General features: G+C 45.8%; 1 protein-coding gene across 2 annotated transcripts; it reads right to left on the bottom strand.

The window, feature by feature from the left end:
* Window positions 1-1602: 1602 nt before the first annotated feature.
* Window positions 1603-16698, bottom strand: MTRES1 (mitochondrial transcription rescue factor 1). Of its 2 annotated transcripts, none has more exons than XM_034991725.1 (4): window positions 16378-16698; window positions 8374-8852; window positions 6212-6284; window positions 1603-2132 (listed from the first exon to the last, which is right to left on the bottom strand). In XM_034991725.1, the coding sequence occupies exons 2-4, from the start codon at window positions 8838-8840 to the stop codon at window positions 1953-1955; spliced, it is 720 nt and encodes a 239-aa protein (XP_034847616.1). In that variant the 5' UTR covers window positions 8841-8852; window positions 16378-16698; the 3' UTR covers window positions 1603-1952. The 2 variants fall into 2 exon arrangements, with proteins under 2 accessions (XP_034847616.1, XP_034847615.1); XM_034991724.1 differs by having other exon boundaries at window positions 16342-16697.
* Window positions 16699-16770: the final 72 nt, after the last annotated feature.

Below are 16770 nucleotides of genomic sequence, written 5' to 3'. Positions count from 1 at the left end.
CTTTCAAGTGGCTTTTCCTGCTTCCTAGCTAGCAACACTCCTCTTACCTCATACAACACATTTTGATTTTCTCCTTCCTTTGAACACATGACAAGGTAAGGCAATTAGCATCCTGATCCCCATTTGACCAATGAAGAAGCTGAAGCTCAGAGAGCCTGGGGTCAAACTAACCAAGGTAACCCAACTCACTAATGGCAAGACTGAGCCTAAAAACCAGGACCCATGACACATCCCAAGGTCATGCTGCCACTCACCACACAAGGCTTCTTAGGCTTTCTGCAACTTTCCAAAGAGAAGTCAAGAGAAGAGCGGGAGGGAGGAAGAGAGAGGGAGAGCAAGACAGAGGCAGAGGTAAAGGAAATGAGAAAAAGTAAAGACATTAGTCTCCTAGATTATAATTCATAACTAACTCCTATTGAAATTAAACACATTGTTTTTACTGATAACTAGGTGGTAAAATAGAAACATTCCCTCTGTTGTTCTGCATATTATGTAGTATTTCTTCCTGAGAGCTTAAGCTTTCAAATAAAAATCGATTTTTTAGTCTTCTGAAATCCACGGTGTTAAAAGGCTTCCAGACTCATGGGCCCAGACATCCCCCTGCTTTGGGCCACAGAAGTCTCCCTTCACTGTCCGTTAACCTGAATTCTCAAGAATTCCTGGAGGGCAAATAGAAGGACCCAGACACAGCCAGTCATTTTTCCATGACACCATCTAATAGGTCTCTATTTGAGCTGACCCTTCTGTGCTAGGAAACTGTTCCTGGGAGTCTACAAACCAGTTTATTTCTCCAGATGTCCTTTTCTTAGATGATGTATATTATGTATGTGTCCTTTTTTAAGAAAATATTTATTTTGAGAGCGAGCGAGCGAGCACAAACGGGAGGTGGGGGGAGGAGCAGACGAAGAGGGCAGGGAGCCCAATGCGGGGCTCGATCCCAGGACCCCGGGATCATGACCTGAGCCGAAGGCAGACGCTTCACCGACTCAGCCACCCAGGCACCCCTGTATATGTCCCTTCTAATACTATTTTTTTTAGGCTTTGTCCTTTTTATAACCCTTTCTTGAGAATTAGAATAATTGGTCTCCGCCTCTTTGTTCTCTTCATTGATAAAATCTGTGTTTCCTCTAAAACCTACTACTAAAATCTACTTTCACCTGAAAATTAAACTCTCAGCTTATTACCCTAAGCTGGGGCAGAGGTCATCACATTTTTTTCTGTAAAAGGTCGGACAGTAAATATTTTAGGTTCTGTGGGCTACCTAAGACCTCTGTCATATATCCCTTCCTTCTTTTAACAATGCTTTAAAAATGTAAAAACCATTCTTGAATGCCATACGAAAAGCCTCTGGCTGCCTCAGTTCATCAACCCCTGCCCTAAACCATTCATGGGCCCTAACTAACCCATTTGGAATGAGTTGGAGCAACTTCACTTATCTATACTTCGGAAGACAAACCGAAGGGAACTTAAGTTCACAAATCGGTAATTCAGAAGGGCTGGTGGAGAAAGGGGTCTCCCAATGGATATGAAAGGTGACCTTGACTTTACTTGGTTTTGCCATGAGAAACCTGAACCCAGAGAAGCTGGTCAACAGGGATAAAGTTGAAATGAAAGCACAAACAAGGCCAGTTTATTTTACACAGACTCCCGAGGTAGTTCATGTGGGAAACAGCAGGCTCGGCATTAAAACCCTCTCTGGGGTTGGTTCATTCAGCACACATCTCATTCATGCTCACAGGCCAAAATGAGGTGAAAACGAACACAAATCAAGCCCTGGAGAGGAATCCAGGCCTCGGGCAGGGTCTCCAAGCTATGGACCCCAATTTCCATAAAACAGCTCAGCAGATTCCACTAAAGTAAGATAATTTTATTTTAATAAAAGTGTCCTCTTTTGAAGCTGGCCCTTCCCCCCATCCCTAGAAAGCAGTTTTTATCAATAAAAAGCCATCCATTTATTTAGACATACTCTTTTTAGGCAACTTTAACTTTTTCCACCGGCGTAACACCACTCTGTACTTTTCACTTTCCGTTTTCTCCTCCAACACTTTTTTCAGGAGAACCCTCATCACTGTCTCTGTTTCTGCTTCTTTATCCTCTCCAATTAGAAGATCCAATATATCTCCCACTTTCACCTGAAAATTAAAAGAAAACTCAGCCTTCACTGCATTTTGGGAAACGCAGGCCAATGCAAATGTCCTTTTTTTTTTAAGTTTTTTTTTTTTTTAGTAATCTTTACACCCAACGTGGGGCTCGAACTGAGATCAAGAGTTGCATGCTCCACTGACTGGGCCAGCCAGGTGCCCCGCAAACGTCCTTGCTGTGAGTTTTTATCAGGGGACCGTCATCACCCAGGGGGGCATGTGAAAAAAGGTAGTGATTCCTCTGAAGCCGTCCCTTATCCCTAGTGCCTCCAGGACAAAGGGCCTCACGCAGAGGAAGCCTCCAACACATGTGCCCAATACCATCGCGTCCCTCCATCAGACCTAGCCAGCTGGCTGCTCATGGGCAGCTCCGGTGTGCCGCGGCCCAACTACTCACCTCTACTAGGCGATTGAAGGAAACACATGGAGGGATTTGTTTTGGCAAAAATGACAAGAGGCAAAGAAAGTGGGGCACAATCGTAGAGAATCTGTGCATAGTAATTATTGCCAGCACTGAGAAAACCATTTCCAGTGTAACTTTTCATTGATTTCTACCCAGATGAGCTACGTAATTGGGGATGGGACAGTCTGTTGAAAATTAGTCACTGTGGAATAATATTCAGCTGTACCTCTTAGAGAAATGGGAAACTTCTTTCCTAGCACTGATTAGCCCCAGTGATGCCACATCATCAAGATGGGACTCAATACACAAAGACGGAATGTCACAAAAAGGATCAGGTTGGATGCTGACTCAATGGGTTCAAAGGGCTGAGGTCAAACCCATTCTTGCCCAGGTGGGAGCCTTGGGCTGAGCAGTCCGGGGCATATCACAGCAGTGTTGCCAGGGACAGCCCCTGGCGGGCACCTGGTGCTGGCAGGTCAGGATTCCAGGGGCATCTGCCCAGTGACTCAGGACGGAGCTAAATGGACGCAGGTGCCATAGACTTCTTCTACTAGAACACAAGCCAGGAGTGACTGGGGCCACCTCAGATCACTCACCACTGCTTCCAAGGAGGTGGGCAGCAAGCCCACGTGTGGGCAATGGACTCTAAGTGGGCACAGGTGGCCATTTAAAAGCCTACGGGAGGGTTTCTGTTTAAGAAGTATGGTGCCACTCTTACCTTGTTTTCTGATTAATGCTCTCTGAGGCAGTCCTAAATTCACGCTGTCCAAAACGTCTGTACCTTAGCCGGGCAAGCTCCTATTTGTTTTCCCACCCATTCAAGGGCCCAATATTCAGTCCACAACATGGGAATACACGCGTCCGCCACCAGGCCTACTGGTCAACCCGGGCGGCCTAGAGCGGCTACATGTGAAACACACAGCGCAGATTGTAAACCGTTAACCTTCTCCCCTCTGGGCTGAGAAGCAAAAAGGCGCACACCACAAGGAGGCATGAAGACTGCTTCTCCCCTGGATCTGGAGGATGGGCTGACCGAGGCATCATCTAGGCGGGGCTGTCCTCCCGTAGTTCTCATGAGTTCAATTAAAAAAAAAAAAGACCATTTGGCCTAACTGTGTGGACATTTAAAATCAATGTCCAGAAATACAAGGTTTCAGAACATTTTGAATGCCTTTGCATTTTTCAGCATGACTTTATTAAAATTCACTTTTTATTAAGTAACATATGCCTGTGATACAAAATATAAAAGGCATAAAAGGATACACAGAGAAAAAGGCCACGCGTCTGGTGTATCCCTTCACAGACCTACTGTGTGTAGTATCTGTGTGTGGCTGAGCAGCGGGTCCCTTTGGTAGCTTACTTCTAAGGCAGAGACTAAGAAGGAATGTCTCTCCTTTAGCCAGTCAATCCCAGGGAGCGGGGAGTTTAGAAAGCTTCAGTCCCATACTGGGGCTCTACGTAGCCTGTGTGTAAGTCAGCAGGGCCCCAGCCCCTCCTACACCTGGTCCGCAGCTTACAGAGAAGCTCTGCTGCGCCCCAGGCGGCCAGGGTCACCACCGAAGCACCACGAACCCGCCCGCCCGCCTTCAGGGCCGGCAGCCCGCCACAGCCCCGTGCAGCAGGCCACGGAAGCGGAGGTGTCCTTTCTTCGCTGCAAGGGCCTGTCCTTTCTCATGTGGGAGACGGCACAGCACACACAAAGCAAAACTGGCTGGGATTACGGGCTGTTCCAAATATCTACATTTCAAATCTCCCCTCAGCTGCCGTTACTATGGCTACAGGCCTCCTAGTAACAAGCCAGTCGAGTGTTAACACTGGCCCCTTCCTTTGCTGACCCTCAGGAGGAATCTGGAAGGCAGCCGAGACAACAGAACACCCAAGGCAGAATGAAGAAGCAACAATTAGACTGTAGTTAACAATATATCAAAGCAGAGGGGGGAGAATACACTTGTGTTTGTAAATGAGGCCCTGGCACAGAGGCGTGGTGCGCCCAGAGCAGGTCCTGTCTTAGGAACACTGTGGCTGCGGAGAGGGGGCAGGGCCACAAGCAGGAAAAAGCAATTATGGGACAAGAAGAGCCTGATCTCCAGATGCACGTCTGAAGCGCCTGAATTCCTGCAGCTCACAGAGCCACGAATGACACGCCGAACCTGCCAGGTCAGGTGTCATCACAGGCTGTGGACCTTGGGACTCGCAGCTGAGACAAGCACTGGGGAGTGCCCCCTCCTCCCGGCTGGTTAGCCATGAGAACCTGTAGGATCCCAGAGAGCAAGGTCTCTGAAGAAAGCCTGTGTTTACCCGGATCCATGGCCAACAGCTCACACCCTCCCTTGTCCCAGAGCAAAAGGATGTGGCTCAAGCCCTCCAAACCCAGGGGTGTTGTGAAATATGAAACAAGCTTCAAAGCCACCTACAAACGTGTCTAACTTCCCTGGACACTCAAAAAGAGCGTCCTCAGAGAGTGAGATTATGTCTGCCAAAGCCTCATATGTCTGTGTCTTCCAAGCTTTTTTTTAAGATTTTATTTACTCATTTGAGACAGAGAGGGCGCGCAGCTGAGGAAGGGGGCGGGGCAGAGGGAGCAGCAGACTCCCCGCTGAGCCGGGGCGGGGCGGGGTGGGGGGGCCCCTCCATCCCAGGACCTTAGGATCATGACCTGAGCCAAAGGCACATGCTTGACCATCTGAGCCACCCAGGCGCCCCTCTTCCAAACTTTTTAAGAGTCTCTGTCATACACTTTTTTATTGTGCTTTGTTAACTTATACTATTATTATTGTTTTTCCAATTATGAAAGTGATCTATACTTATAAAAAATTCAGAAAAAGAATGAAGAAAATATAACCCATAATGCTCCAAAGATAAATACTAGTAATATTACTATTTTAATTCTTAAATGTATGTATATATACAACTTATTTCTACAAAAATACACAATTTTAACTATATATATGATTTATTATAACAACACTGGATACTGGAAATACATTTTCTTATACCTGATTTCTTTCACTTAACAATAGTATTGCTATGGGCCTGTTAGGAAACAGGGAGTCTCTTTTTTGATAGCTGTTCTGTGCACAGAGCAGGGCACGCAGCAAGTGCTGGGGCGTAACTGCTGAGCTGAACAGAATCACACATCTGCTCAGGTAACAGCAGTCCAATGTAACCTCTACACAGACCAACTCTTTCTTCTTAGTCTCATTATTAGCTTTTCATGGGACTAATGACTTGGTTAACAGATTTTTGCCAAGTGTGATGGTGGCCTGTCTTAAAATTTTGAAGGAAAAGGAGGCTGCAAAAGAGCAAGTGGTTTGTGTGACTAAGTTGGCTGGTGATTCTCACTAGCTTGAGCAGGCCCCTGGGGAATTGCAGAGATGGCAACACCGACCCACACAAGGAGTCACTGATGACCCCTGAGGGGAAGTCAGGGCAACACTGAGTACTGGCAGAGAAACAGACAAAAATATCTGCTGTCAGGGCGCCTGGGTGGCTCAGTCGTTAAGCGTCTGCCTTCGGCTCAGGTCATGATCCTGGGGTCCTGGGATCGAGCCCCGCACTGGGCTCCCTGCTTGGCGGGGAGCCTGCTTCTCCCTCTGCCTGATGCTCCCCCTGCTTGTGCTCTATCAAATAAATAATTTAAAAAAAACCTGCTGTCAGAATAGCTCACCGTTCTGCTTTTCTTCCATAATTTTTCCCCATTCAGCCTGAGTTCACCTTTGTAGAATGCATCTTCCACTTTGCTTAAAAAAAAAAAAAAAAGTCAAATGCTTTGAAATAGAAATATACTCAAAACAATTATACAGGTCTGAGAAAAACACCTGCCATTAATGCGTATTCTGACAGTGACCAGCCGCTCTACAAAACCACCATTCTGAGTGCGGGGAAAGTGGGAGTCAACTGCTCCCATCTGTGTCTGAAACAGCGAGATCAAGGGGCACTTCTCAACGATGCCGGACTGGGGCTGCAGTCTGCTGGACTCACCGAGCAGGTAAGCTTTGGGAGGGCCTGGGGCACCCCACCTGACTCCTGCAGCAGCCGCCTGCAAAGCGGGGGCTCCCGTGATTCATGACCACCAAAGGGCTCTGGGGTCCGAGAGAAAAACCAGGCACCACACGTATGGTGAGGTCATTAAAAAATCCTCTGCGAGTCCGCACTGAGGTTGGGGAAACTGCAATCCAGCAGCTGCTGATCTCTCCATTCAATCACTGGGCAACTAGACCAGGGGAGGGTGCTGACAACAACAATCAGTGCGCTTTTCTCTTGCTGCTCTGACTCCAGGTGATTAACATCTGGGGTTCTGCTTATAAGAGCAGCAGCTACTTCTCTGGGGAAGAGAGAGGCCCCCCTTTACAAATCTGCCAGATTTTAGAGAACATTCAGTAAATTCCCATGAGGATGCCTATGGGTTTAGTCATCTTTATGAGTCCTTAAACTTCATGGATTAAAAAATTAAACTATGCCATTAAATTATGTCATACAGTATAAATTATACATGGAAATCTGAATATATTATCCATACCATGTTTCTTACCTTGCATGCAGTATGCACACAATGATTGCTAAAGGAATGAACGAACAATGAGGGTCACTATTCTTATATAATTAGTCTAGCAGAGAGAACAAGAATACTAAAGAAATCTTCAAAGTTCCACTTAACATCTCTATGCACTATATATGAACACACAGTATTTTCTTCATAATAGCTAACATACAAATATGTGTCAGGCACTGTTAAAATGCTTATTTTTTTAATGTAAATTCAATTTAATTAACATAGAGTGTATTCTTAGTTTCAGAGGTAGAGTTCAGTGATTCATCAGTTGCATAACGCCCTCCTTCATGCCCACTGCCCAGTTACCCCATCCCCCCCACCTCTCAGTTTCCTAGAGTTAAGAGTCGCTCATGGTTTGTCTCCCTCTCTGTTTTGTCTTATCTTTCCTTCCCTTCTCCCATGTTCATGTGTTTTGTTTCTTAAATTCCACATATAAGTGAAATCATATGGTATTTGTCTTTCTCTGATTAACTTACTTCGTTTAGCATAATACCCTCTAGCTCCATCCACTAAGATGCTGTAGACAGAGGAGCACCAACTTCTAAAGTAGGTGCTATTTTACATTTTACAGATGAGAACACTGAAGCTTAGGGAATTCAAGGAACTTGCTCAGGCTCACACAGAGCACGAAGGGTCTCACTGTGGAGCCCGCATTTTTTTTTTTTTAATTTTTTTTCTTAAAGATTTTATTTATTTATTTGAGACAGAGAGAATGAGAGAGAGAGCGCACATGAGGGGGGGAAGGTCAGAGGCAGAAGCAGGCTCCCCGCCAAGCAGGGAGCCCGATGCGGAACTCGATCCAGGGACTCCAGGATCATGACCTGAGCCAAAGGCAGTCGCTTAACCAACTGAGCCACCCAGGCGCCCTAGAGCCCGCATTCTTTACCACCACATTACACTGCTTCTGTTGCTTCTAAAAGGTACCGTCTTACCCTGTGGCATTTGTGAAACCCAGGCACGATTTCCTCTTGCTATATACCTCTAACATGGTCATTAGTCTCCTCAAGAAGCTGGTATTAAATCGGTGGCTCATCTTAAGAGTCGACTGTGTCTCAGAACCAGGGAAATCTGGCACATGGGATGTGCAGGCAGTCACCTGACTTGCTGGGGAGTCAGTGTTCTCATCTGCAGAAGGAAATACCTGAAACAGGTGACCAGGCAGGTCCTCTCCTATCTGGGCTTGCCCCTCACCACAAGATGGGCTGAGTGATGGGAACTACTACATTAAAATGACACAAAGACAAAGGATCTTGTAATAAAATGCACATCGTACTTACTTTCTCCCGACATCTAGGCCCGTCTTTAGGACAACATCATACCGAAAAGACTGCACTACTTTTTCCAGGTCTTTATAGTCTTTGACCACACTGGGGTCACCCTCGAGCTCCTCTTCCTGCTCACTCATCTCACGATCACTCTCATCATCAGAGTCCTCTTCATCCTCGGCTTTTTGCAGAGTCTTCTTAGTGGATTTTTTAGAGCTTACATTACTTTTAAGTCTTATGGAGAGTGGGAAAATATATTCTGGAGATATTAAAAGCCCTGGGAGTCTCAGTGAGAAAATGTTATGGAAAAATGTTTTACAATTTGATGTGTTTAACTGGGTACTAGAAAAATGTGAGTATCGATTCCAGGAAGCACAGAGTTTATACGAGGGTGTCCCTTGTAGCGCTCCCCAGAGTCCAATCCAGACATCTGGCTTTCTCAGAACACTGGCAGGCAATCTGACACCAGTCATAGCCATGGCGCATATAACCTGAAACAGACAATAATTCCGTTTTATTTCACAAGCGCAGTGTCCTGGCATTCTTACAACACAAACCATTCATACCACGAACACTCTAGATCAGTGCTGTACTTATTCTCCCCTACGAAAGACCATATTGGTCTGCACATACTCAGGGCCATGCACTTTTCCATAGCGAGTCTTCTAGCTGTGCTTCCCTCATAGGGGAAGGGGGGACTAGATACTAAGACACATCTTAGTATCTAGATACTAGATACTAGATACTAGATACTAGATACTAAGATGTGTCTTAGTATCTAGTATCTTCTAGCTGTGCTTCCCTCATAGTCAGGAGGGGGGACTAGATACTAAGATGTGTGAACACACCGGTTCTCCTCTTCTCCATCCCCCAAATTCACTTGGACACTGATTGCGACTGAAGAATATTAACAGTAGTTCTCAACGGTTTTAAAAAAAAAGATCTCATGGGGAGAAAGACTATTTGTTGACATACGTCACATCCTTACAATACTGACTTTGCCAAGGAAGGACACCAAGTCATGACTTTATAAAACCCAGAGTGAATCTCTAGACATTATTTCAACCCCCAGCCCCAGCAAATCAGAGCTAGCAATGAGCAGACAAAGCTGCATTTTACCTTCTTTTCCATCTTTCTCCTACTGTTTGAGGCATTAGCTAGCAGAGAAGGAAGGGGCCAGGAGACCCACAAACTAGGTAATTGCTTCCTGAGGCACTGAGGTGCGAGTAGTCAATTCCTAGGTTACCTCAAAACCATCTTATTATGATGGTAGCAAACCTTCCCAAGTACATCAAGATGGCTTTAGAGACCACGATTTAGTAATCTGAGAAGGGCTGCCATATGGTCCATATCCTCATACCTTAAGTCTGCGAGTGACTTTCCATGGTGCCAAGGCTATACTTTCAGACAGATTTCTTTGATGAGCGTTTCAATGATTTTTCCTGCCTACTTTCCATTCACCACAAAGCTGACAATGGCAATTACCTGTAAGCCCACTCAAAAGCACATAGCTAGCTACTTCCAAGTTATATTTGGCTCTTATTTTTGTTGGCATGAACAAGGTAGACAACACAAGCCCAACTCTGTATCTCATGGCTCTTGGGACCCCAACCTGAGTCTGAACTGAGAAATAAAGCATGCATAATTTTTTTTTTTAAAGATTTTATTTATTTATTTGACAGAGAGAGACACAGCGAGAGAGGGAACACAAACGGGGAGTGGGAGAGGGAGAAGCAGACTCCCTGCCGAGCAGGGAGCCCGATGCGGGACTCGATCCCAGGACCCTGGGACCATGACCTGAGCCGAAGGCAGTCGCTTAACCAACTGAGCCACCCAGGCGCCCAAAGCAGGCATAATTTAAGGGCTGTTTTTCAACGCAACTATAATTTGAAATAATTTTTAAATGCTATAAAAACCACAGAGTGCTCTAAAATACTGACTGCAAACTATTTGAAGCACCTTAAAGAGAAATATTGAGAGAAATCATTTTTATACATATTCTACCTAATTTAATAGAGAATGAATAATAACCATGCATAGAAGAAAACCTTAACTTTTATAGAAGTAGGGATAAAGAAAGAAAATAGTATATTTCAGTTCCTAGACTTTGTATTTCATGGATCACTACAATCAAAAATTAAGGAGTGCGTGGCTGGCTCAGTTGGTGGAGCATGTGACTCGACCTCGAGTTATGGGTTCGAGCCCCACACTTGAGTGTAGAGATTACTTAAAAAATAAAATCTTAAAAAAAAACCCCCAAAAAACAAAAAACCGCACACACACAAAAAGGTACCTAATGGTGGACTTCTTGCCAAGATTTTTTTTTTTTAACAGTAATTGCTGCTCTTATTACCATAATTTAAGAGAAAGAAGATTTCAATGATTATATGTGAAACATATTTTTGCGGTAGAAAATTTGAAAAGAATATAAAGAAAATTCAAACCACCCATATCCACTCTATGACAACCACTGTTAACATTTTAACATATATTCTCCATGGTGTAAAACTTGAAGAAAAGTAATTCTTTCATAAGCAGAGCTTTTCATACCTTCCCACACACCCAAAACACACAGGAAGGTTAACCATAAGTGGCCAGAGCTCTCTACTATCAGCCTCAGAAATTCTGTGTTGGTCCTAAGTTCTAGACTGAGTAGCATTTATCCAGGTGATGTCCAAGTTATGGGCCAACACAGCCCTGGCTGAAATCACCACTTACTGTTGGGCCTAGACCAGATTAGTTAATAAGATGCTCTTGTAATACAGAAGATAAAGATTGGCATTAATGATGATAATTTGCGTATCTTTAGGTGTTTTTCAAATTGTAGGTCATGAGCCATTATAAAATTTGTACTTTTTTTTTTTTTAAAGATTTTATTTATTTATTTGACAGACAGAGACACAGCAAGAGAGGGAACACAGGCAGGGGGAGTGGGAGAGGGAGAAGCAGGCTTCCCACGGAGCAGGGAGCCCGACATGGGGCTCGATCCCAGGACCCCGGGATCATGACCTGAGCCGAAGGCAGATGCTTAACGACTGAGCCACCCAGGCGCCCCTAAAATCTGTACTTTTTAAGAACTAAAACTGGGGGTGCCTGGGTGGCTCAGTCGGTGAAGCGTCTGCCTTAAGAGTCTTCACAGGTCATGATTTCAGGGTCCTGGAATCGCTCCACCCCCACCCCGTGTCATGTTCCTGCTCAGTGGGCAGCCTGCTTCTCCCTCTCCCTCTGCTGCTCCCCCTGCTTGGACTATCTCATGCTTTCTCTCTTGCTCTCTGTCAAACAAATAAATTAAAAAAATATTTTTTAAGAAAGAACTAAAACTGAAGAGTACAAATAGAAAATATTACAGTACACCACATACAGTAAGAGTAAATACTGCTTTATGAAACTTTCATTACAATACACATATGTAAGTATACATACACATACACTGGGTCACCACGGAAAATGTATTTACTAAAGATAACAGTAAAAAAAAAAAGTTAGAAAACACTGGCCTAAGTGACTTCAGCAAAGTTTGTTTTGCTATCAGGTATAATGCCAAAGGCTGTATGTATGCCTGAGAGCTGAGAACCTGGCTGCACATTCCCCCCAATTAACAATACTCCCAGAGCCGTATGTGTGTGCAGAGATGAAAAGGGCAGCCTCTCAGGGATAACTTTATACAGGGCCCTCATTTTACAGATGAGCACAAATGAGACTTGGAGCAATTTAACAATCTGCTAGGTCATACAGCTAGTAAATAACACAGCCAGGATTCCAATGACAAGTCTTCTTAACGCTCATTGTTTACTATGGGTCAGGCCCCGCTCTACCTATTAATTCATTTATTCCTTTCAACCAGCCCATCTCAGTGACACGGTCACATAAATACTAAGTGGATTCAAACCTAGGCTCCCTGGCTAAGTCAAGGCTCTTTACCACCTGCTGAACTGTCCATCAGTCTTCTGACTCCAAGTCCACTGTTCTTTCTACTACCCCAGGAAATTTATGTCTCATTTTCTCTTGAACAAAAACCAACTTTCACCGACTGCAATACCTGAGAGAATGGATAGTTTCAGGAGCAGAGGAGTAGGAAGAACTGTTGGCCTGACTTAGAAGAAATCCAAAGAGGAGACATCCTGGGGGAGGGAAGTCCTCTCTGTCAGTCTCTGGACTCCCACATTCCCCCCCCCCCCCCCCGCCATTTCCTGCCATTATAGCACACTGTTACCTTTTATGAGGAATGCCTGGATATGATGGTGCTCTTTGTATATATCACAAATACATTACATTTACCTACACTAGGAAACTTTTATTAGCACAGGATAACTATTAAAATAATATTCATAGAAAAACAATTAACATAGCCAAAATGTCAAGCCAAGCATTACCTTTGTGTTTATTAGCTACTCCCTCTTTGTGATCTGCTTCACTCTCTAGCAAACGCTGGTACGTGCTGAAGTTTAGATAAAATTTATGAACATAAAATTGAGAAAACACGTTACCCTAATTTTTGCTGGAGAGGATGACCATTTGTAGCAGTGGGCACTAGGGCCACAGGGTAGAGTCTGAGAACCCAAGTTCTACCACAGAGCTTTCAAACTGGTGGGAGGAGAGGGCTAACCAGGCCCTAACCCCTCTTCGACTAGAACAGCAGTGCTGGAAAATACTGGGTTTCCTTAGATTCCACCTGAAGAAAGGATTCTACCACTGGAAAGAAAAGTGTCTGTCCTTTTAGCATGGCTTCTCCATCTTCCAGGCTCCACACAAGACGCACTCTCCCTCTCTGCCCTCCCCTGCCCTTTCCCAAACTCATATTGCACCAATACTGTGTCTTCCGTACTATTCTTTTTTTTTTTTTTTTTAAGATTTTATATATTTATTTGACAGAGAGAGAGATAGCGAGAGCAGGAACACAAGCGGGGGAGTGGGAGAGGGAGAAGCAGGCTTCCCACCGAGCAGGGAGCCTGATGCGGGGCTGGATCCCAGGACCCTGGGATCATGACCGGAGCCGAAGGCAGCCGCTTAACCGACTGAGCCACCCAGGCGCCCCTTCCGTACTATTCTTATCTCCCAAACTCTAAGGGTAGTGACAGGGCAGGAACCGTGCCTCATTCCTCATTCCCATCCCCAATCAGCTCGGCACACACAAAAAACCAGTGAATACTTGCAGATTCATTTTCCAGAAATGAAGGGAGCATCCTACCCATTACCACATCCACCCCTCATGCACTCATTTGCCTGCATATGCCAAATAGCCAGATAGACTAGGCCTGCTTATAAAGCAAACAGTTCTTGTCCTCAAGAAACTGCTATTCAAGTGGAATGTGGGCAGGTAAACTGGCTGTCAGAGAACTTGAGTGAAAGCCCAGGTCCAACGGAGGCTGGACCCTGCACAGACTAAAGCCGGAGCAGGGATGCCGGAGAAGAGTTCTAATGACAAAGGTGGCCTGACACAGAACTTTGGGGGAAACAGCAAGTTACAACTATAATTTTTCACTTTCTAATGGACCACTCTCATTAGCATGCTGTTATTTCTCTCACTGAATAACCAACCAGCCTTCTCTTAATCCCACTAGCCCCCAGCTATAACTTCTCTTGTTCCTCTCTACAACAAAACTCCTCAAAAAGGGTTGTCTATACTCTCCTTAATGCCTCTCATTTTCCAAATCCAAAAGATCATTTGTTAGTCCTCAACTCGTTTGACTTCTCAGCAGCATCTGAGACAACTGATCACTCCCCTCTTCTTCACTTGGCTTCCAGGACACCTTCCTCTTGGTTTTCCTCCCACCTTACCTGCTGTTTCTTCCCTTCTCCCAGACGTCTTAATGTTGGAGGTCCCCAGGGCTCAATTTTTGGCCTGCTTCTCTTCTACATTTACTTTATCCAGCTCAGCTCTATCGGTCAGCTTTGACAAATGCATATCAAGACACCACACACTTCCATGGCTTTAAATATTGCCTACATGCCAACTACTCCCCCAGCTATATCCCCATTCCAGACCTTTCTCCCAAATTCCAGACATGTAGATCTGTGCAGAGGAGTTAATATAGCAGGCTTGAGTCTATCCTTAGAAAGGCCTGCTTGCAAGGTGGACCTTTGGCTGGCATCTGGAAACTTGGATTTCAGGATTCTCACTATTCTCAGAATTGACAGGAGTCGCTCACTGGGTCTAAACTGTTTGTACAATTTCTTATGCTGAGTACCTGCTTTCCTTCTGGGAGTCTTGAATTTTGGTACATGCTAGGCAGACAGTGCCCATGTGACTAAAGCCAATCAACACCCTGGGCAGAGGTTCTAATGAGCGTCCCTGATAGACAAAATTTCACATATGTTGTTACAATTTGTTGCTGGGGACTTAAGCATGTCCTATGTGAGCCCACTGGGAGAGGACTCTTGGAAGACCACCTGGTTTCCTGCACACTTTGTCCTATGAGTCTTCTCCCTTTGCTGACTGTGCTATCTTTTTGCTGTGATAAATCATAGCCATGAGCCAGAGCCAAGTCCTGTTGAATCTTCCTAGGCAATCAATGCACCTAGGGGCGGTCTTGGCGACCCCTGACACAATATCCAAATGCCTGATAGCTCCACTTAGGTGTGTAACAGGTACTTCAAGCCTTATTGGTCCCAAAACAAACTCCTGACATGTCCCCAACCCTAAATCTGTTCCAACTGTAGCATTCCCCATCTCAGCGAATGATAACTCCACCCCTGTAGGTGCTGAGAACAAAAGTTTCTAGTCATTCTTGACTCCCCCTCATACCCATATCCAATATCAGGAAATTATGTTGGCTGTATCTTCAAAACATGTCCAGTATCCCATCACTTCTCACCACTTCCATTGCTACCACAGATTTAAACCATCATGACAGATGATGATAGCAATACTACAAAGGCTCCATTAGAGTCTATTTTCCACATAGCAGTGATTCTTTCAAAAAGTAATTTATACTGTATCACTCCTACAAAAGCACTGAGAAAAGGTTAGAGGCTGTATGTGATCTGGTCCCCCCATTCCCCCATCTCTTGCGACTCTCAACCTCTGCTCTCTCAGGTCTAGCCACGCTGGCTTTCCTGATGCTCCTCACATGAACAGGAACATTTCTGGGTAAGGTTTTTGTTCCAGCTGCACCGAGAAATCTCTCCTGCCAGGTAATTGCACAGATAACTCATTTTCTTCAACTCTGAACTCAAATGTCACCTCAATGCTGTGCACTCATCCCAATTTTATTTAATAAGCATCTTGCCCTCCCAATCTCCCCTTACTCTGCTCTACTTTTTTCCTCCATAGCACTTCTAACCTACCAATTTACCGGGTTTTTTTTCTTTTTTTGGATTGTCTCCCCTAACAATATAAACTCCACAAGGGTAGAAATCTTCACCTGAATTTGTTTCCCTCTGCTGAATCCCAACTGCCCAGAACAGTGCGTGGCACATGGGGAGTGCTTAATAAGCCACTGTGGAATGAAAGTAGATCAAGAGACATGGGGCATCAGAATGAATCCAGAAAAGAACCTACAAAGTTTGGAGCTGGATCGAAGGGCAAAAGGCTAGATCTCCAAAGGCCTTGCTTATCAAAGTCTGGACTTGACCCAGAGAGCATGTGAATCACAGAAAGATTTTAAGTAGGGAAGTGACCTGACAGTGCGTTTTAAAAGAGTTCTTTGCCAATGGTGTGGACGTGAGCAGTGGAGATGAAAACTGCAGGAAGCCCAGAGGTTTGTGGTGAGATCTTCAGAATAGATAAGGTATGTGAAAGAGCCGAAGCCTGTAAGCAAAGCAACGTCTGGAATAGAGGCAACGCTGCCCTTGACCTGCGGGACACTGGGAATCGCTCCACGTTCGTGAACCTGTTCACTACTCGGTTAGGGAGAACCTGGTCTAACTGCTTTGCCGTCTACTGCAACTGAAAATCGTCCCTTCTGGAGACCTCTCAGGTTGACCGCGGAAACAGGGTCGGCTTCCCCGACATACTTCCCACCCCCGCGAGCTGCGCACCTTCCCAGGTCTTCAAGGTCAAAGGAAACTGGACACCTGTGTCCTCGAGCTCCGGGTCTGCGCTTGGAGCCAGCAGTAGCGGCCGGGCCCAAGGGCGACTGCCACGGCGCACCGAATCCCCACGTCCTCGGCAGCCCCCGGGTCCACAGGGCGTCCAGAGGCTGGCCGGGCCGAGGCAAGACGCGGGAGATTCACGCGGAGTCCTGGCAGGAGCGCAGGCAGGGCAGAGGCGCTCGTCGCGCCCCTGCTTCACGAATGCGCGCCGGGAAGCAACAGAGTGGGCTCCGGCCGGGGACACAACACGCCCGACAGGGGCGCAGTTACTTGCACGTCACGGCCGCTCCTCCCTCCCTTCCTCGGCCCCTCCCGGCGGCCCTGCAGCCCCGGCCCTCCAGGCCCCGCCCCGCCATGCCCCGCCCCTTCCGTCAG

Source organism: Mirounga leonina, unplaced genomic scaffold, assembly GCF_011800145.1.
Source record: "Mirounga leonina isolate KUSES-001 unplaced genomic scaffold, KU_Mleo_1.0 Mir_53, whole genome shotgun sequence".
NCBI lineage: Eukaryota > Metazoa > Chordata > Mammalia > Carnivora > Phocidae > Mirounga > Mirounga leonina.
The sequence above is the reverse complement of the archived record's forward strand: the minus strand, read 5'-3'. Positions and strand labels throughout refer to the sequence as shown.